This window comes from Neoarius graeffei, chromosome 26 (genome assembly GCF_027579695.1).
Source record: "Neoarius graeffei isolate fNeoGra1 chromosome 26, fNeoGra1.pri, whole genome shotgun sequence".
Taxonomy (NCBI): Eukaryota; Metazoa; Chordata; class Actinopteri; order Siluriformes; family Ariidae; genus Neoarius; species Neoarius graeffei.
Genome location: NC_083594.1, coordinates 12,933,386 through 12,955,510, shown reverse-complemented (window position 1 = coordinate 12,955,510; position 22,125 = coordinate 12,933,386). Strand labels below are relative to the sequence as shown.

At 42.5% G+C, this 22,125-nt stretch overlaps 1 protein-coding gene across 3 annotated transcripts in view; it reads left to right on the top strand.

Moving 5' to 3' along the window:
* Nucleotides 1-22,015, top strand: part of ccdc66 (coiled-coil domain containing 66) — a 40,427-nt gene extending 18,412 nt beyond the window's left edge. For all 3 annotated transcript variants that reach the window (XM_060910030.1, XM_060910031.1, XM_060910032.1), the window contains 13 exons: nucleotides 251-363; nucleotides 7,117-7,239; nucleotides 7,507-7,638; nucleotides 10,012-10,217; nucleotides 10,344-10,428; nucleotides 11,079-11,240; nucleotides 12,686-12,839; nucleotides 12,931-13,023; nucleotides 14,247-14,653; nucleotides 14,747-14,784; nucleotides 15,036-15,256; nucleotides 21,459-21,577; nucleotides 21,663-22,015. In XM_060910030.1, coding sequence (XP_060766013.1) covers nucleotides 251-363; nucleotides 7,117-7,239; nucleotides 7,507-7,638; nucleotides 10,012-10,217; nucleotides 10,344-10,428; nucleotides 11,079-11,240; nucleotides 12,686-12,839; nucleotides 12,931-13,023; nucleotides 14,247-14,653; nucleotides 14,747-14,784; nucleotides 15,036-15,256; nucleotides 21,459-21,577; nucleotides 21,663-21,749 — 1,940 coding nt within the window. In that variant the 3' untranslated portion in view covers nucleotides 21,750-22,015. The remainder of the gene's footprint in view (nucleotides 1-250; nucleotides 364-7,116; nucleotides 7,240-7,506; nucleotides 7,639-10,011; nucleotides 10,218-10,343; nucleotides 10,429-11,078; nucleotides 11,241-12,685; nucleotides 12,840-12,930; nucleotides 13,024-14,246; nucleotides 14,654-14,746; nucleotides 14,785-15,035; nucleotides 15,257-21,458; nucleotides 21,578-21,662) is intronic.
* The last annotated feature ends 110 nt before the right edge of the window (nucleotides 22,016-22,125 follow it).

Sequence of the window (22,125 nt, the reverse complement as noted above, 5' to 3'; positions counted from 1 at the left end):
GTCTGATTGTACAATCTGTACTTTGTGTAGAGCCTGACAAGTCATTTAATATTAATCCTATGGCTTGGTGGAGACAGCTGGAGGCTGAAGCGATTAAAATCGTTGGGGCCCAGCTCTGTTGTGTGACTCCCTACCGTAATTGATTTCTTATTTTACTTGGTGAAAGTTTAATAAAACAAAACGGACTGCTTCCTGTTGGAGTGGTTTGGATAGTGCGATGGTTCAGTGCTTGTTTTCTGTTCATGTACAGACGAGCAGCTGGCACTTAAAAAGCAGCAGAAAGGGAGCACAGAGGTTCTGGCTCATCGTGATCAACGCAGAGGCACGCACGCTGCACCGAGATCAAATGACAAGCTGTCGGGGGTAAACCATGACACGGAACCTTTTTTCCCCCCTCCAGAGATGTGTGAAATATATGGAACGTGTGGTCATCCTTGAGCTGAATGGAATGTTTCGCCATAATTCTGTACAAATATTTAATAGGGTGCATCAGTTGCCCTCACTTTCATAAAATCTGATGCATTTTTGTTCGGGTGTTCCTTTTCACCAATAAAGCAGGGATGTGATCTTTCAGCGAATTCGCGGAATTCCGCTTTTTTTCACCTCAATTTGAAAAAAAAAAGATTTTTCGCTCAAAAAACCGCATTCGTATCCTATTCGTTCCGACTTTCAGTAATTCCATCATTGAGATGAAACGAGGTACGTGATTGGCCCATCGCTCTGTAACAACCAATGAACGCGCTTGTTAGATAGCCCCCCCCGCGCGACGGCCGGGTATGGGCCCGACGCTCCAGCGCCATCCATTTTCAGGGCTAGTTGATTCGGCAGGTGAGTTGTTACACACTCCTTAGCGGATTCCGACTTCCATGGCTACCGTCCTGCTGTCTATATCAACCAACACCTTTTATGGGGTCTGATGAGCGTGTCAAAAAGGAAATAGTATGTTGAGGATTTTGTGATCTAACTGAAAAATCCTCAAGTGAGTTAACGCTGTATTGAAGAACTTGTTGAAGTTGAATGATATTGGTAGAGTAGAAATATTAGATAGAGATATTGGCTTCTTCACAGACTTCTGATTGGATTGAATGGATTCAGCAAACACATTTTTTGTGAATGTTGTTTAGTGAAAGTGATTTTTATTCTTGCATATGAAAATCCTCAAGTGAGTGAACACTGTACAGTTCTGTATATGAGTCAATTTCACAGAAAATGTATTTTTTTTTGTCTGGACGTGTTTTGTTTACATTTTTGAGATTTCTAAAACCTTTTTATGGTCTCGTATGATAAAACATGATCAGTTCTACCTTGCATTTCAAAATTTGACTACTTTTGGTTCATTGACTACTTTGTCCCCCCACCAGGGCGCTGCCCTGGACCAGCTGGGGGCCCCCCGGCTAAAATTTTCAGATAATTTCACCAGCCCCAAATCACATCCCTGATAAAGACATCCTGTAAATTTTTTTTGACCATATTCAAAAGTCTAATGGTGGCACCATGAGGTTCATTTTTTTTTTTGCCAAAAAACGCTTATTTTATGTTTTCGCGTAAGGTTTGAATCACAATGTTGGACTCCATTTACTGATTTCTTGTGCCCAGAGATCATGTTAAGAACCTCTGCAAGGGATTGAGAAGCGTTAATGTGATTCATAATACATTTGTATTGTTTAAAAGTAGTTGAACAATGATTCAATGAGCAGCTAAAACTCAAACTGTGCTTGATAATATTATTTAGAATATGGACTAAAAATGTGTATCTAAGATATTTGGTATATTCTATAAGGTGCCATAATGTTTCATGAAAAGTGATCGAAATTTTGTCATAAAAGTCATAAAATAGCAGCTTTTTCCATAACTTTGAGCTCCTGGTGCCACCATTAAACTTTTGAATTTTGTCAAAATATTTCACCCAGTGTGTTTTCTTACCAAAAGGAACATAAAAACAAAAATGCATCATGATCGGAGGAACTTTTCATTTTTAGGGGGCAACTGATGCACCCTAATCTTTAACCCCAAAACATTTTAGTATTGGGGTGAAATAATTAAGTTATTCCACGAAATCGAGTCATACACGAGCTGATGAGGCGTGTAGCGCCAAGCTGGCTATAAGCCATGTATGACGAGATTGAGAACTGTTTTATTCTATCCACATTCACTGGATTTTGAGAAACAGGGCATTTTTATTTATACTTTTTTGCAAATTTGATGATAACTTTGTCCAAAACGTCCGACAAAATCATTTCCGCTTAGAATGTAAACAAACCGGCGAAATGTCAGGAGCAATTTGTGAATAATAATTCTTGAAAAATAAAGATGTGTTCTTAGCCTGAAATACTTTTCTTTCCGTGGTTTTGTTTTCGAGTAGTTTTTATTTTGTCCTTGGTTGGTTCAGTAACATACGCAGCCGTTTTCTTCTTCAGGATTTTTTGGCGGTTGGTAAACCAACTTAAAGGTGCATTACTGCCACTGACTGGGCTGGAGTGTGGAATAGAAATATTGGGGGGTGGAAACCTATATTCTTTTAGCTATTTCTGCTTCTTTTAAATACTTGATCTAGATAGTTTTCACTGACGTCACGGCATTCCGGGGAATGCCCCCCAGCCGCCATCTTGCGGGGCAAACAAAACGGACCATCGCCACTACCGGCTACGTTATCTCGGACGAATTTATGAAGTTATATAGTCAGTTTTCTAAAATAAAGATCAATGTCGGCAAAATCAAGCAAACGGAAGTATATAGATATATTAGACGACATCTCAGGACAACGGTATGCAGCCAAACTGGCCTTGATTGGGGGAATTGACCCCTACGAAGTGGACAAAGATGCATTTTCAAGTGACTATGCAGGGCTGCCAAAGCCTGAAACTGCCAAAGCCTGCTCCAAAGCCTGAAACTGACTTCATCAAACTTTAAAGGCTGTCTGATATATACAACTTTATGTATTCACAGCGCGCTTTTTGGCGGATGCCGCCTGAATCGCGCAGATCCGATTTTTTTTTTTTTTTTAGGGGGGCCGTTGGAGTGTCTGATTATAATTTCAAAGTAAATTCTGTATTAAAATTACTAAATAAGCAAATCCGTTACAGTCCATGAAACAGGAAGTATAAGGATGAGGAAAAAAACAGTTTAAATCGGAAAGCTGCGCACATTTGTGCAGTCCTGCACACCGCTCGGGCTGCGCAAATGTGCGCAGCTTTCCAATTTAAACTGTTTTTTTCTCATCCTTATACTTCCTGTTTCATGGACTGCAACGGATTTGCTTATTTAGTAATTTTAATACAGAATTTACTTTGAAATTATAATCAGACACTCCAGCGCCCCCCCTAAAAAAAAAAAATTCGGATCTGCGCGATTCAGGCGGCATCCGCCAAAAGGTGCGCTGTTTGCATCCCAAACACAAATCAAATCATACAGAATAGACCTAAAATGTTTTTCAAAAATGACCCTTGCGTGAGTAAAGTGACAAGTGTCAAATAGAAACGTGACAAACGAGCTATATTAAGCGTACATTACAATGTAAACGTACTCTCAGCGGTTCCAGTTAGGCATTCTCTAGAGATTGTTCACATGATGTTTTGGTTTCCAAAAACAAACTTAAACACAATTGATTGTTTGTTTATTTAAACAACTTACCACTTATAAAATGATCGGAGCAGACTTTGCTGTGTTTGGAAGGCTGATAATCCTCGCGGTTGATTCTCGCAAGCCATAGATTTCTCCTTTGTATGCCGAGTTTCTTTGTTTGCTCGCCTTCGTGCTCCCGTACAGTGGGAATTCCATAAAAGCTCCGCTTGACTTCATCATTTGACCTATTACGAAAGCCGTGAATACAACAGGTGTGCCCCATTGCTAGCTTTAAATAGCCTGCTTGGGTTCTTTTGAAGATTTTGTACTCGCGTGTTACAATGTGTGCTCAGTCACCCGTACGGTAAGCTTGACCCACAAGATGGCCGCCACTAGGGAATCCCTGACTCTGTGACATCATGTGAAAACTATCTATATTTGACTTGATGTGTGCTGCCATTTTTATTTTTCCCTACTCACAGTATCAGACATGCCAACCATTACGGTTTGCCCGTAATCATTACGGTTTCGGTGGTCCAATTACGCTATTACGACTTTGAAGTCAATTATTACGGTTTTTGCTCATAATTGATATTTTCAGATTTGCCGCCAGAATTCCCACACTTGCGATTTCCCAGTCTCCCGGCAGAGGGCGCTATTACTAGAATGTCAGCCAATGCTTTAGAAACACGGTCTCTGATTGGTTAACCTCAGCAATTTTATCAAATTTCGACCAATAAGAGCCCCGCGCACATTTTGTACTTTAGAAGAAGCAAAAAATGGCTGACAGTTCAGCCGATCTGTCTGACCCGCCGCCGAAAAAAGCAAGAAAAACGATCGGCAAAACCAAGACCGTGTACCAAAAATTTAAAGAGGAATACAGTACCTTGTATCCAGTTATCACAAAATCAGGAAAATCCGTGAGTCATGCATTGTGCACCGTATGTAATGTCCATTTCTCTGTAGCACATTCCGGTGTTTACGATGTCAGACAACATGTGAGTTCTGTCTCGCATCAAACTTTGGCCAAATCTGGTAGTGCTAACCGGACGATCACCTCGATGTTCGTTGATCGATCCTCGATTGACAGCGTGACAAAAGCTGAAGTTTTATTCACAAATTTTCTCATGGAACACAACCTGCCAATCACCGCAGCTGATCACAGTCGGCCTCTCTTTAAAGTGCTGATGACACGAACATGACTCTATGCAATTTCTTAAATAAACTATACAACATGGCAAACATGTTAGATTTCTGTTATAATTACGTGAAAAGAAGCTGTTGTTACGCGAATATCCAACTTTTAATTGCACAGCGCAAGAAAACTGGGTCCGTGGCTCGCGGCCATGTTGTGACGTCAGCGGAAGAACACGCTCCGGTTCACTGGCTGTTCTACTCAATGGAAATGGCGCATGAAAACGCCGGTGAACTCTCTAGTGCTAGCTCTTCCTCTTCTGGGAGTCTAGAATTGTGTTGATCTCTTCTGAATAGAATCTATGATAGCCTACCCTCTTTACCCTTTGCCTCTCGTTGCTAGGCGGCAGTTACATGAAAGCCGCAAGCAAATACATGACTATCACGCCGACTTTATGATTACATTTATGATTATCATGTAGAATCTATAGCTCTACGTACCTTTATCTTATGTCGTTTCACAACACATGTTCTGACAGGAGGACTGTCTTTGGATCCGGCGTAGCTACTAGTAGACCCCCTCCGGAATACTGGCAGTGTTGCCAGATTGGGATTTTTCCCACCCAGTTGGGCGGTTTCAAGTGCATTTTGGTGGGTTTTGAACATATTTTGGGCTGGAAAACGTCAGCAGTATCTGTTGCCAGATACTGCTGACGTTTTCCAGCCCAAAATATGTTCAAAACCCACCAAAATGCACTTGAAACCGCCCAACTGGGTGGGAAAAATCCCAATCTGGCAACACTGTGTAGGCACTGCTGATGGTAGTAACACACGTTTGTGCTGAACTGAACACCCGAGAGATTCTTTTAAGCTGGGAAGGGTGTCAAAACAATCCAAATCGAAGTGTTCAGAGCACAGGACGGATGTTGGTGAGGGCTCCCACTTGTCACGAGTGCGCCTGACTTGCTTCACCCACTTCGCATGCAGCTCGGGATCTCTGGGAAACCTGAATAAACTTACCCCATCCTTGTGGGTTTTGGAGCAAAAGCCGGCAACACAACGCGAAGGCATAATAACTGTATATATAATAATGTATAATAATGTCTAATAAAAATACGAATAATGATAAACTGAACACCTCTCGCATCAACAACAAACTGGTAAGTTAGGAGGAAGGTTCTTTCGCTGACGTCATATAGCCCCTCCTCCTCCGTCTCCTGGGTGCTGCAGCCCCGTCAAATTTGCCCAAATAGCCGCGTTTATCATCATAACTTGTAAAATAGGCGCCTTCGTGAATTACTTATGTTATAAAACATCGCCAAAGATGTCAAAAACATGTCATCAGCACTTTAAAGCCATATTTCCCGACTCCAAAATCGCTTCGAAGGTAAGTCTGTAGATCTCTAGTCTATTATGTGATCAAGTTATGGAATAGTAAATCAGTTGTTTGCGACTTGTATTTTCATTGCTTTAGCAAAATTCTTAGTATTTGCCTACAACTTACAAGATGTATGAATATTAAAGAAACGTTGATAAAATCACGTTTTTAATTTTTTTTTCTTTTGTGTAAATTGTTAAATTAATCAAAACTCTCTCTACACACACACATATATATATATATATGGATGGATGAACACTTCTTGTTGCTTGAAGTTATATAATAAAGTTTTCTCAGTTATTTGATAATCATTTGATTTCTTTTCAGAATATATATTCCAAAAAAAGTTTGTTCATTTGCAAATATTTTTGAAGTTTGACAGAAGAACTGAAGTTGTATGATTTAATATTATAAATATTCAAATGGTACTGATTGCCCTTTATTTTCACTGTAAAAAGCCATCAGAGGTCACCATTTCTGAATGCATTTTATAAAATTTTCCGAGCCCAAAGGGGGGCGCACCCCCCCCCCAGGCACGCTCTGCGTGCATTATGTCTGCTATTAGCAGACATGGACAAATATCTCAAAACAACCATTACAGTTTGCTATCATACAGGGTTGGCATGTCTGCGGTATATGAGCCGATAGCCAAGTAGTAGAGTAGCCAATCAGAGCACACGATTGCTCATATCCAGTGAATGTGGATAGAATAAATTACTGATATACAGCAGGGATATTTTAACATGCACTAGTAGATCATAACTGATAGTCAAGCAGATGTTATACAATAGAACAAACAGGACCATGCTTATAAGGGCACTGACAGTCCGGTATAGTTAATTAGAGTGATGATGCATAGCCTCTTTCAGAACTGTCTTATAAGAATTTATCACGATATTGAAATTAGTTACGTTGTGCAGCTCTCAGCTTCCTTCTGTACGTATGCATCATGTTGCTAACTTTTGGTTTTCAAGCGTGCGTCTTCGTTTCTGATTCTGTTGCCAGTAAGACCATAGTTATCTAATGCAAATTTATCTGAATAGGTGCAAGAGGACAGAATAAAACCTGTGAACACAGAAATTGCAAATAACCAGCCACCGGCTCCACGGACACACAGCAACCCCAAGGCTCTTCATTATGCTACCCGCTCAGCATTCGTACTAGGGGTGAGGTCTATTTCATGTCCCTGCTAGGAGGCATCAGTTGAAAGTACAAGACAATGTCACACTTTTAGACATAAGTGTGAAGTTAATTATGTAAACGTAAATGCATAGTATTTAGTGCCATAACTGTTGCGAGAGTAAAATGTACTGTTAAGAGATTTTTCAGGTCGATCCAGAAACACTAGCTTAGTGTAGAAGTGTGGCATCGTCCTGAATGGCACTCGAAGCCCTGGAAAAGTAAGTTTTACGTTGTGTTTGAAAACCGATTAGGAAGCCACACCACTGGAGGAGGCGTTCAGCGAAGAGAAGAGGGAGCAGCAGAGACGCTGGCTGCAGGAATTGGACCAGCAGAGAGAGGAAACCGAACTGCGCAGGAAGTTGGAGAAACAGCATCAGCGCCAGGTACTGTACATCCCTCCGGACTGCATTGTTGCCTCCTGAGATTCCTACAGGATCGCTTATACTCACCCTCTGCTTTATTACGAACACCGGTATCTTTGCACGTTCATGCAGTTATCTTATCAGATAATCATGTGGCACCAAAAATTTGGCGATGCAAATACTGGTTCAAAGCTTCAGGTAGTAAATGCATCAGCGTGAAGAAAAATTGTGATCCTTGTGACTTTGATCATGGCATGATTCTTGGTACCAGATGGGCTGGTTTGGGTATTTCAGAAACTGCTGCTTTTCTAGGAATCTCTCTCTCACACACACACACCGTGCAGGCTAGACTGGTCATGCCCAGACAGCTGTTAACCTGTATCTGCATGATTTCAGGGCTCGACAGACAAGTGATCCTTTATGTCAGACAAGTTCATCGTCTCAGTTACTTGTCCGATTGGACAAGTGCCAAAATACGCCGATATTTGGGTTACATATCAAATTTATCAGTTTATTCACATGATTTCCGAAGCATCTCACTCGACATATTGTTTTGATGAATCGCCGGATGTTTCTCTTCGGAAAGAGCGACGTGCGCATGCGCAATATTCCGCTTGCGAAATCGGCCAATACCGCTTCGTATATTTGAGCTGAAAAGTAAACGGTCGCTTACCAGACCCTCCAGGATTTTGCGATGTTGCAATTTGCAACATCAACACAAATTCAACCAATTCCCGCGAATTCATGACAGTGTTGCAATTATATCCAGTCACCGCAACTTTCCTGCAAATTTGACCAATCGTTGGCGTCGTCTTGAGGTGACGTCGACAAACTACCTGCCGCCTTACTTCCGTGTTTCCGTTCAAGAGAAGCAGCATGTGTGAGTCAGTGTTTCTGTAGGCTTAAATTCTGTTACTGAAAGTGTGTTATGTTTACAGTGAAGGACTATGCGCACTTTACATTATTTTTTACTTAATACAAGAAATTAATGGATGCCAACATTTTTGCCAAAATGGTATTTTATTTTCCATTGTTTAGGCAGCTTCAGCATCATACTGTGAGATTCTGTTCAAATTGTTTTTTTTTTCTCCTATGAAGCCTGAGCCATTTATTTTATTAGTTTATAATTATTGTTTAATTTAGTCTTCAAGAGAGACTTCCTGCACACAGTACTAGTATTAAGTTTTTTTTTTTTCTTACATGAAAGCTGAGGCATTTATATTATATTTGAAGGTAACTTCATGTTGTGCTGTGAGGTTCTCTGCACTTTAACTTTTGAACCAACAGGTGCATTTGGATCAGTAAAGCCTATTTTTCTGCATTTTTGTAGTCCTGCTAATCTTTTATATTGGTAAAGTTGTTTATAGGACCATTTCTCAGCGTCTTTGTTTTTTTTAATCAATAGTTTTTCAGTAATAACTTATCACTCAATTTTAATCACAAAAAGAGAAAATCGCAACAATTTCTCGCAACTTTCACTTCCTCCCGCAATGTAATCGCAACAAAAACCTAAAAAACACCACAACTTTCATCGCTACCATTAAATACCATACAGGAGCCACAATGAATAATTAGACAACAACAATTAATCAGTGGAGGATATATATTCAAAGTTAATAATTTAAAAATGAAAATATATATAATTTTAATTTTCTGGTTTTCAATTTCTCATAAATAAATTAATGATTGATTGGAGTCCAATTTTTTTTCTGCAGTGAATAGATTTTTGTGTTTAAAGTAATTCTGGTGAAATTAGTTTATTACAAATAGTTTATTTGTCGGCGGCACGGTGGTGTAGTGGTTAGCGCTGTCGCCTCACAACAAGAAGGTCCGGGTTCGAGCCCCGTGGCCAGCGAGGGCCTTTCTGTGCGGAGTTTGCATGTTCTCCCCGTGTCCGCGTGGGTTTCCTCCGGGTGCTCCGGTTTCCCCCACAGTCCAAAGACATGCAGGTTAGGTTAACTGGTGACTCTAAATTGAGCGTAGGTGTGAATGTGAGTGTGAATGGTTGTCTGTGTCTGTGTGTCAGCCCTGTGATGACCTGGCGACTTGTCCAGGGTGTACCCCGCCTTTCGCCCGTAGTCAGCTGGGATAGGCTCCAGCTTGCCTGCGAACCTGTAGAACAGGATAAAGCGGCTACAGATAATGAGATGAGATGAGTTTATTTGTCTTTTTTTTTTTTTTTCTCAAATTTTTCTTTGGACAAGTGGTTTCAAAAGTTAATGTCGAGCCCTGGATTTTATGCGTTGTGTTGCTTGCCCTGTGATTGGCTGATTTGGAAATGAACGGTAGACAGGTGTTTCTATTAAAGTGACAGAATGGGCATGTACATACAATGTTTATTGTTGTCTGGCTGCGATACCATTTTAAAATATGCATCTCTGTTTCTCCTCGTAGGCAGAGGATTGCGAGCGCTGGGCCATGCACTTTGACTCATTTCAGCGGCATATCCCTGCACAGCTCGATATGGGCAGCTCCCTCTCTCATCACCGTGCCCCCTCTCAGGCTCTGTCCACTGCCTCAGATGCCACGAGCACATACGGAGGGGACAGTATGGGCAGAGCCACTGTGGACACCACTCAGGGCTTTCAGCCAAGGACCAAGTGAGCAATGACAACTCGAACATGTATTTACACTGTTGGCATGCACATAAATATCAGATCTCTGCAAGTTACCATGCTGTGAAACCAATGCCATGAAGAACTCCTAAGTAATACGTTTTCATGTAGCTACCTGCGCACCATGACAGCACTACTAGACCCAGCTCAGAGAGAGGAGAGGGAGGTGCGGCGAATAAAACAGCTTGAACATCAGGTAGGTTTCAAAGTAGAAACGAATCCTTTCATCACAAGCAGGCGATTTCCTGCAAACGTTCCTAACAAGTGAAAAAACACAACGGTACCATTTTTAATACAGTGACTAGATTATGAGGAGAGAAAACACTCTCAGTAAACCTGTTTACAGTTCTTATGCAGTCCCCCTTCCCGCCCTGAAATAATTTAAGGATATAATGTTGAGCAGCAGTGACTGGATTTCTACTTTATTTAAAAATAAATAAGTCATGACTCGAGCACTCATGATTGCAGTCTTTTCTCGCGCTACAGCTGCATCAGATGGACGCTTGAGGCATGAATATTTTCAAGATAATGAGTGTCAGTCTGTCTGTCCATTATTAGCAGATGTCTGTGGTCCACCACGCTAATATCACAACAGCAATATTCAAGCAAAGGCTGCTACTCATGGCTCAGGATAACATGCGTCAAATTAGTGTACAAGGGAAATTTTTTGTACTGTACAGATTAAATTCTCTCTCTTCTGCATGCTGTAATAAATTAAAAAAAAAAAAAAGTTATTTATTTCCAGTGTATTTACACACTACAAATCCACTACAGTTTACAAACTATGTACGTTAAGTATTTATTATTAATATTATTGGAATTGTTTTGCATCATGGCTCGTACCAGCGAGCTATCGAGGCTCAGGTGGAGGAGCAGAGGCAACAGAAAGCGAGAGAAGAGGCCATTCAGCAGGCCATGGAGCAGGAGGAAGAGCGCCGAATTGCCAGAGAGAGGGAACGTCTGCACCAGGAGTACCTGAGAGAGACTCTGCTCCAGAGACAAAAAGCGGTACGAAAGCCAGTGGGTCAGTAGTGACGGTCAAACAGCGTTTCACTAAGTATAGAGCAAAATCTAACGTGTTTTACTGGGGAAGAAAAGCCCTGCTTGGCTCAATATTGGTCCCTTTTTTAATTTCTTTGCTGAACTATGTGAGTCAGAAAAGGCTGGGTGACCACAGTAATGCGGTCACCTTGAATTATTAGCACCCTACAAGAAAATATGTAAAACTTGTACTATGTAATATAGATTTTTTTTTTTTTTAAATAATATTTGCTCTCCCAAGATCTTCGGTACCCTGTTAAAGACAATCCGATCTATTTTGGGAGGCGAGATGGTTGTCAGGTTTCATCCTGAAAGTGCATATCCTGGACTATATATAATATATATTATATGAATGTCCCTTCACACACTCCTCCAGAAGGGTAATTTTGCACAAGGCCATCTGCGCGAGCTTGCACGGTTTCAGTGTCGACCAAGTTTAGCAGCTAGCGATTTTGCATTGAAATATGGACTTGTCACCTGAGCGCAATGTGGGGAAACGATGAGTACTAATCCCATCGAGATTGGTGTCGCCTCAAATGGCTTGATTTCAGCTGAATTTTTCTGGTATCGTGCAAGGTAAAAAAAAAAATTGCGCAAGATGTGACCAGATATTTGACCCAAGTTTAATATAAAATAGGAGGATTACATTGATCTTGCTCCTGAATTTACCCGTGATATGCACTTTAAGGGTTCCGCTGAATAATGCGTTCCTGAGAACAACCTGCAGATGTCATCGAAACTGAAATTACGATTGTGTTTTGTAGTTGGATGTGACCAAAATTGAACATTTGGCAGAAAAACATGATATACAGTGTCCCTAAAAAGTATTTATACACTTAAAAACCGACACTGTATGAATCTCAGTGCTTTCGAAAACATCAAACCAAGTGGCATTTTTGAGCAAGACATTTTCCCGGAAGGGCGGCACGGTGGTGTAGTGGTTAGCGCTGCCACCTCACAGCAAGAAGGTTCGGGTTCGAGCCCCGTGGCCGGCGAGGGCCTTTCTGTGTGGAGTTTGCATGTTCTCCCCGTGGGTTTCCTCCGGGTGCTCCGGTTTCCCCCACAGTCCAAAGACATGCAGGTTAGGTTAACTGGTGACTCTAAATTGACCGTAGGTGTGAATGTGAGTGTGAATGGTTGTCTGTGTCTATGTGTCAGCCTTGTGATGACCTGGCGACTTGTCCAGGGTGTACCCCGCCTTTCACCCGTAGTCAGCTGGGATAGGCTCCAGCTTGCCTGCGACCCTGTAGAACAGGATAAAGCGTCTAGAGATAATGAGATGAGATCATATATTAGGATTTTAGAATTAAAATGTCAATCATCATCTCCTGACCTGGCATTATTTTATTTCAGTACTTTATTGGTGACGGTAACAGACTGGGAAAGTTGACCTTCTGCTCATTGTGTTTCAGGAGTTACAGTCACGCAAAACAGAGGAGCTGCATCTGACAGTGCAGAGGGCATCAGAGGAAGCACAGAAAGACAAACGCCAAGAGAGAATTAAAAACCTGGTGAAGAAAGGCCATGATGTTTCTAATCTGTTGCGACCTGAAGGCACCTCACAGGGTAGAGAAGGATTGATTGATTTGATTATTGTCTTCTCAAAGGTTAAAAATCAGCTACCATACTCACAAGCTGTTTTGTCCGACTGTTCCAGTTTTGACTGATCAAGGTTCAGAGAGTTTGGCTACACTGGAGACCATAACAGAGGCTCCTCACACAACCAGGCAAGACATTGCAGTTCAGACAGGTAATTTCTTTCACGTATGTAAAGCAAGAGTTTGGCAATATTCGCTTCCTTGCACTGGTGCCAGAATGATATTGGTATAATTAAAACCTTAGGGCTAGCTCATGTAGCAACTCTGAGAAAACATGATCGGATCCTCTTATCTTTTATATGTAACAGGATGTTGCAGAGCTATGGGTCATGGCAGCCATTTTGAAAGCTGAACTGCTTTCTTTATCCAGAATTTGTCCTAAATTTTGATGAAGGAATTCTATATTAAAGCCTATTTGGAAGACATTGTTAAAAATATACACAAACTAGTAACTTTAAAAACGCACATTGATAAAACTTGCTGAATTCGTGCTGAGTTTATCTCAAGAAGAAAAGAAATATATCACAATGGAAAAATAACTTCGTTCCGCCCGAATAAGTTCCAAATCTGTGCTCAAATCAGAATTTAAGGGAGTTGTACTCAATAACGTACAATATGACTCGGGTAGTCAATGACATGGACAGGCTTTAATTTTCAAACAAATTTTGCATACACTGTACACACACAATCTTGCCTATAAATACCCGGGGGAAATGATGGGAACATTGTCATTATTGAAGATGCCACGCCTAAGCCAAAATCAACGTCCATCGGGATGTTGCGTGCCAGAAGTACACAGACAGAGGACGCCCGGTACTTCGGTGTTCATCATTCGACCATTTCCCGTTTGAGTCAGCGTTACAGACAGACCGGGAGCACCAGGGATTGTCCACGCCCTGGTCAGCCTCGAGTCACGACGCCAGTTCAGGATCAGCACATCAGGCTAGCTCACCTCCGTGACAGATTCCTGACCCCCTCAGTCACTGCTGCTGAGACCCCTGGACGACACAGACCCAGAATCTCCAGCATGACCGTCTGAACATGGACCAACTGTCACTTTGAATTTTTTTATTGTGAATTAATTCTTGAGTTTGACAATAAATGTCCTTTATCGATGTTTCAAGATGTGTGTGCATTACATACAATATCATAAATTTCAAATATATGCATGGATCTAAAGTGATATCGTGTTGAATTCCATTGTGCGTTTTTAAAGTTACTTAGTGTGTGTGTGTGTGTATATATATATACTTGTGGTATTTTATGAAGCTGTTTACATCATAGAGGCAAATAACATCATTGTGGGGAGTGTGAGAGAATTTTGGTTATTTTTCAACATCAGTTCGTGTTGAACACTTCTTCTGTTTGAAATCAGAAATAAATCCAGGTAGCCCACCCCTCAAGACCAAGGCTCCTCCCAATATGAAAAGATCCAGACGTGAAGGCAGACCGGTTGAAAAGGACAGTGGAAAAGAGAACGTGCGCATGGCCGTCGAAGGAGCAGATCCGTACGAAGCCCACGCCCGAACAGACAGAACCCATGCGCAACTCCAGAAACCAGAGTGGAACATACAGAAGCCCAGGAAGGCGTTTGTTCCTGCGTCTGAGCGTTATCCTGCTGCCCTGCAGAGGCACAGGCAGGAGAGCAGGATGCGCAGGCAGATGGAGCTCATGAACCTGATGGAGAGGAACACGCTTCCCAGAACGCCACCGCAAGCAGCGACTCCACGTTCTAGAACCGCGTCTCGCGTTCAGAGGCACTCGAACTCCGCTCATCCGAAAGTAAGGAAACTCCTTATAGCCATCATGCAGTTGAGTGTGATCATCATAATGTAGAGGAAAGTGTGGAATTTTAAAGTCTGATATTTGTTTTAGGATGAGGATTCGCCAGGAGTACAATCTGCCAATCATAAGTAAGTGATCACAAAAAGTTGAGATGATTTACTTACTCACCAGCACAATGGCGTTGTTCCAGACCCATTAATTAATTTAGTTATAAAGCTAGTCGCAGTTATATTACCGAGCCATGTTTCATAATTACTCATTTAAAAATCATGGAACCTTAAAATCAAAGCATTTCTCTCCAAAACCTTGAATTTGACCATAAGTAGATACAGTTGTGCGTTAAACGTGTAATACGGGCCTTCCCCATCCCCGACTTCAGCATCGTCTGTAGCAGAGTTCCCTCTCCGCCCGTCCCTGCGGTGCTACACAGACTCCAGCGTCTTGCTCCATCCTGTCCAGAGGAACAGTCAGAGAGCTGTGGCCGGCCTCCGTCATCTGATTACATCCCAAACGTGTGCGCAGATGAAGTTTACCACCTGGATCATCTCGCCCCGATCTCCAGACCCACCACACGCCACGGACCACAGGAGACACGTGCAGGTATAAAATGTGTAGGAAGTGTGGAATGAAACAGAGTAGAGATGAAAGTAGAGCAAAGAAAAAAAAAATCCTGAACTTTTGAAAGTCCAACTAAGATGGGGGGTAACATCCCCTGAAAAAACTTTAATAGCATAACACGCAAAACCCTGCATTCTAGTACTTATTTTCACTAAAACAAGTTATAACTTGAGCCTTTTTCTTTCATGTACATTAAAGGAACAGTCCACCGTACTTCCATAATGAAATATGCTCTTATCTGAATTGAGACGAGCTGCTCCGTACCTCTCCGAGCTTTGCGCGACCTCCCAGTCAGTCAGACGCGCTGTCACTCCTGTTAGCAATGTAGCTAGGCTCAGCATGGCCAATGGTATTTTTTGGGGCTGTAGTTAGATGCGACCAAACTCTTCCGCGTTTTTCCTGTTTACATAGGTTTATATGACCAGTGACATGAAACAAGTTCAGTTACACAAATTGAAACGTAGCGATTTTCTATGCTATGGAAAGTCCGCACTATAATGACAGGCGTACTAACACCTTCTGCGCGTTTCGACACGGAGCTCAGATATCAATGCGCTGCCGAAGCGCGCAGAAGGTGTTAGTACGCCTGTCATTATAGTGCGGACTTTCCATAGCATAGAAAATCGCTACGTTTCAATTTTTTAAACTTGTTTCATGTCACTGGTCATATAAACCTATGTAAACAGGAAAAACGTGGAAGAGTTTGGTCACATCTAACTACAGCCCCAAAAAATACCATTGGCCATGCTGAGCCTAGCTACATTGCTAACAGGAGTGACAGCACCTCTGACTGACTGGGAGGTCGCGCAAAGCTCGGAGAGGTACGGAGCAGCTCGTCTCAATTCAGATAAGAGCATATTTCATTATGGAAGTACGGTGGACTGTTCCTTTAATGTCAAAAATATCAACTTTAATTCCCCTAGTTAATGAGTGATTTTCCTGGCTACACAGTTTGGAAAAAATCAGACAGTTGAAGGTAAACTCAGCAAAATCCCAAAACAGTACTGTTAAAAAGTAAAGGTCTGTTAGAGTTTCTAAAGCTTTCAGGTTTCAATGTGAGATGAAGCCAATTGTTTACATTAGTTCGTATTGTCTGTAAATTTCAACACACCAATGAATACCAAATTTCTCATGTAAATCAGGAGCGTAGCTAGGATTTTTCAAGGTGTGTGTGTCACACACTGACTGGCAGCTTGACTGCATTATGTAATAAAAAATAATTACCATTGCTAGTTTTAGGCAGTTTAGAAACCGGCTCTTCCATTATTGCTGTTTCTTCCACATTTTCTTGATGATGTGTTCTAGAAACAGCACTAAAACTTAGCTTCGAAGCCACAAAATGCTAGCCTGGCTAACGCGACTTCAAAGCTCGCCGAGCATTTGGTCTGGCCAAGATATTAAGCCCAACCGTTTCCCAAAGTGCGTGGTTGACCCGCCTCCCTGAAATGCCTCAGTTTGCTACTGGTCGAAGCCAGAAAAGGCTGTGACGAAGCTTAAACCAATCACATCACTCTTTCCTCTGACGTATGCGACGCGACGGGGCTAACTGGTAGATTAAACTCTTACCGGAGCCGTTCGGGAGCAAGGCGAAAACGTCCTTCCTTTCAATAAATACCTCCAGGGCTGCTCTTTGCTCCGTTTTCAATGAGAACTTGCTCCATGTTCGTAATGTTTCTAGTGAATGAAGCGCTTCCGGCATAGATTCTGTAAACAATCTATGGCTTCCGGTCGCAGTTCTACTACGTCAGTGCCTTGAACACGCCTCTACCCAGGGCCGTTGGAGATGCCCAAAGTTGATTGGTTCCCGATTTTTCGGGAGCTTGGAAGAGCTGTAGATAGCTTGCCTGGCCAGACTCGCAACAGGCCCTCATGTTGCGTCACGCTTAGGATGGGCGGGCCCAGGCTAACAAAATGCGACTTTGGTGAAAAAAAAAAAAAAAAAAGCTAGCTTCTCTTCACGTCGAAAGGAGGAGGAAAGTTTCGCTTGTTTTGACATGGCGAGTTATTAACGAGAGGAAATACTTGTAATTCGCAACTAAAAAGACTGCAGCTACACTGGCAGCTTGAACAGGCTTTCTAGTGCGATTGTGTTTGCGCAGAACGGCGTCAGTCCTGTGCACCTGAAGGCGCGTCTTGGGTGTGCGTGCCTAACGAGCTCTGGCACACGCACCGTTAACAAAAGAACACCTGTCTTTTTAATCAATGAACTATGTTTGGGCTATTTAAGGATTGCGCCCATGCAAGGACAACGCGAAATATTACGCTGCGTCTAGGAACGCAAAAAATCCAAAAAATAAATTTCTCCATTAGGAAAACCGGAGATTTTCGTCAAATATCCGGATAAATCCGGAAGACTTTCATCTATGTCAGAGGCATGCTGTTGGAGAAACAGATCAGTAATGGGGTGGGGCGGTGTTTTGCATCCTGATGTGAAGCTGAGTTGTTATTACCTCCCTGAAGTTGATAAATTTGCTAGAACAGCATGCTTTACTCTTATGGACCCTTTTCACGTGACGTCACGACAAATGCGGCCGCCATTTTGGACGTGTACTACCAGTAGTTTACCACAGCCAGCATTGAGGAACGGCAGCAACGAAAGTGTTTATTTTCAGCAAGACTTCCATCATGCCACTATATTGTTGTGCACCTGGATGTAGTAACCATCAACAAACAAGGCAAGGGTTATCATTTTATCGGATCCCGACGGAGAAGATGGATAGCGGCCATTAACAGGAAAGATTGGCAGCCCTCGGCATACCAACGCTTGTGTAGTGACCACTTTGTTGGAGGTAAGACGAATAAAATTAGCCAGAAAAGGCATTACATTGCTGTTAACATTCTGTGGCGGCGAGTGTGTAACCAAATAGGCTAAAATAACCCATTGTAACCTTTTTGTTCTTCTGTAGTAGCTATTGTTGACTAGCTAATGTCAACATCATAGCTGGTATGTTACTGTAGCAATGTTTACGTTCAGTCATTTGGATGACTGCTAAAACCTTTCAGTCTCAAGTTTTTCCTTTACTGGATTTACTAGTTTACTGTAATTATGATCCGGCAGCTATTTACACCGGATCCAGTATAAATAGCTGCCGGAGCCAACGTCCGAGAATTAAGCAGCGCGCTCCGGCTTGCTCCCGGAGTGCTCCGGCCGAGGTTCCGGAGCTCGCTCCGGCTTGCTCGCCCTCAAATTAAGCGGCTTGCTCCGGAGCAAGCCGGAGCACGCTGCTTAATTTGAGGGCGAGCAAGCCAGAGCGCGCTGCTTAATTCTCGGATGTTGGCTCCAGCAGCTATTTACACTGGATCCGGTGTAAATAGCTGCCGGATCATAATTACAGTAAACTAGTAAAGCCGGAGCGCGCTCCGGAACCTTGGCCGGAGCACTCCTGGAGCAAGCCGGAGCGCGCTCCGGAACCTCGGACGTTGGCGTGTATGGCGATGGGTTTTTAACGACATGGGTATACAGATCATGTGGGCCGAAGTCAGGTAAAGACGAGGGCTTCGTGTACTTCCGTACGTCAGTGAACAATCCTGGTGGAAGCAGGTAAACGTCGTTCTCTAAGCCTGCTAACCTCAATTTTTGCAAATACCTCTCCCTCTGCTCGCCCTGTAAATGCCCTACGTCACTGGATAGTGAAGGTGTTTTCTGCATCTCGCTCCTTTTTCTTTTATGTTTTTCATTTGTCGCCTTCCTCGCATTCAAACTGATTCGAGCCGAAGTCCACTACATGTCCAAAATGGCGGTCGCGTTTACGAAGGTCACGTGACTGAAAAGGGTCTATACAACAATGATTTGCATTTTATGAGACAAGTTAGTTCTTCTCATCAATGAGACTATAGCGGCTATAAATAGTTATTCCCTCACCCGGCTCTTTTTCCTTTCTTTAAGACAATAAAAATGGAGCCTGTCCTGTAACAGAGAAACCAGCTTTACCTCGAGTTCTTCTTACAAAATGGCCACTCCTTCTAAACATGCTCAATAAAGATTGAACGTGCGTTTGACATGTTGAAACAATAATGGTCCTATTAATATAACGCATAACCCTTAATTAATTTGCATTTTCCAACCAGAAGGACTATCAGAGCTGCTTTTGTACATCCTATACAACTAATCAACTAGGTTTGAAATCTCAACACCACTGTGGTATACACTACCTGGCCAAAAAACCTCGCCATTAAATAAGCAAACACTTGAGAGCCTTTTCTTTGAATCATTACTCAAGTGATTTCATAGACAGGGGGCTGCAAGGTAGGTATACAGTAAGGATTATTCCAGTATTACAATAGTGGTGCTAGGTTTCATTTAATACTAACGTTTTGTGCTTCATTATCGTATACCTACTTTTGCAGCCCCCTGTATTTCAGCTGGCAGCAATTCTTTTAACCTTAACTGATGCAGTGAGTAGCTTCTCATTTCTCAAGCAACCCTGACAGAAGACATTTCCCGTGGTCACAGAAAGGATGTTACTGTGTGGCCAGAAGAAAAGGCTTCGGTTTGCTAGGGAGCATAAAGATTGGACGCTGGACCGATGAAAAGGTCACGTGGTCCAAGTCCAGATTTAAACCTATTCCAGTGATCCATGCGTCAGGGTAAGAAAGGAAGTGAATCATACGTAGTGGTTATTGTACAAGCCTCGGGAGGCAGCGTTACGATCTGGGATTGCTTCACTTGGTCAGGTCGAGGCTCGGCCATGTTATGTGGCAAGAAAATGAAGTCTGCTTGAGCATACTGAATGACCATCAGTGGCTCTCCCCTTCCCTGATGGAATGGGCATAAAATTAGGGCTCAAGAAACATTTTCACACATGAATTGGCCATAGTCCTGACCTCCCCCCCACTGAAAGCCTTTGCGATATGCTGGAGAAAACTTGAGAGGTTCAACTCTCCCATTGTCAAGACAAGATCTTGGTGAAAAATTAATGCAAATCTGGAACGGAACTAAGGGCGTATTCACACCTACGTTGTTTGGTCCGGACCAAACGACCCAAATTTCCCTTGGTCCGGACCTTTTGGGTTGGTCTGAATACAAACCACCGAACTCTGGTCCGGACCAAACAAGCGGACCGAGCTGCAAGGTCGGACTCGGTCCGGACCTTTTGGAGGTGTGAAAGCAGACCGGACCTAATCTGACAGTTTTGCTTTTTTGTACCTCGGGAGCTTCCGTCGTTTGTCGAGCATTATGGGAAACAGAGTCTTGACACTCCACCGCAAAGTGCAAACACTGTTTCGGTTGTCAAGGGAACCTTACAACAGTCGTTCAGTCATTCAGACCAGTGATAGGCCAGACTACAGAGTACAAAAAATGAGTAGGGGGCAAACGTGGGCCGAGGAAGAAACGCGTACCCTTGTGGATATATGGGCAGATGTCCACATATCTGAGCTTTTGGAGAGAACACACAAAAATGCCAACGTGTTTGCTGTATTCAGTGAGAAAATGGAGAAGGGGTTCACGCGCTCCCCAGAACAATGTCGGCTAAAAGTGAAGAAACTCCGTCAGACCTACATTAAAATCAGGGACATTCTTTCAAAAAGTGGCGGTACTAGCGACGCAAAAAAGAAATTCATCTATTACGATGGATAAGGCGAATATCCCGACACATACCTCCTCCGTCTTGCGGGAAGAGCCAGAACTGTCACAACATGTGCGCTCATCAGCGCTATCCTCCGTAGCCGCCTCGCCCTTTGTCGTCGTCGTTGATAAATTACTTGTACAACAGCATAGTAATCGCACAATTGTGAAAACAGTAAAAACTGGAAAAAACATAGCTTTGATGACATTAAAAAGAATAACAGCACGGAAAGCCTCCATGACTACTTTTGAACTTAACGCTTTGTGCGCGTGTTGTCTCTGACCAATAGCTGAACGACCTCAGGGCGCGTGGCTTTGTTGACAGATTTTGGTCCGCTTACTAAAATGTAGAGTGTGAAAGCGAACCGCACCAAAATGAAAAAAAACAAAACAAAAAACATTTGGTTCGGACCAAAGCAAGTGAACTATCGAACTATCCTGGTCTGAATACACCCTAAGTGTTATGTTGCGCAAGGTTGTTGAAACAAGGCCATGGTGAATGTGCACCATAATCAAAGCTAAAGACTGTTCAATTAAATTAGTGTACCGCGCTTTTCTTTTTTGGGCCAGACAGCGTACATCACATCACGTTTACTTAAATATATCTGTGCTACATAGACTTCAGCAGCAGACAGCACACCCCTGTGGTGCCGCAGGATCCCCTCCTACACCCTGGTCTGCTCAAGAGCACGGAGAGACAGCAGGCTATACTCAAAGGCTTATCTGATCTCAGACAGGTATCACACAAAGTCCTGGTGCACACCATTATTTGCATATCGCTTCTGTTCTGGCGACGCTTACATGACCTGTCTGTATTTCCAGAGCCTGCTACAGAAACAGAGAGAACTAGATACCAGCCTGAGCTCTTTACTGCAGGGACAAAGCAGAACTCCATCACCAGCTTTCTAGTCCCTGTAGGAAAACCACAGATTTCCATCGAGAGTATAAGAGACACCAGCACTTTACTGTCCACAGTGAAAACACACACGATTGCAGTTTGCATACTACTGCAGCTGACATATGTGGTTTTCATTACAGTATTTATGGAGTTTCTAAAGGTAAATGTACTCTTAATGATGTGGTTAATTTTAGTCGTTAAAGGTATTTATTGGGTTAATTGACTTGAATTGCATTTCAAACTTGATGTGAATTAAAGTATTTTTAACTTTGGGAAAGTGTGTGTGTGTTGCTTGGAGCATAATAGCACAGGGTAGTTTTCTCAACCTTTTAAATTCAGCCTTTCATAAAAAGAATTTTCCCTGACACCCAGTTAGTTTTGTTTAGT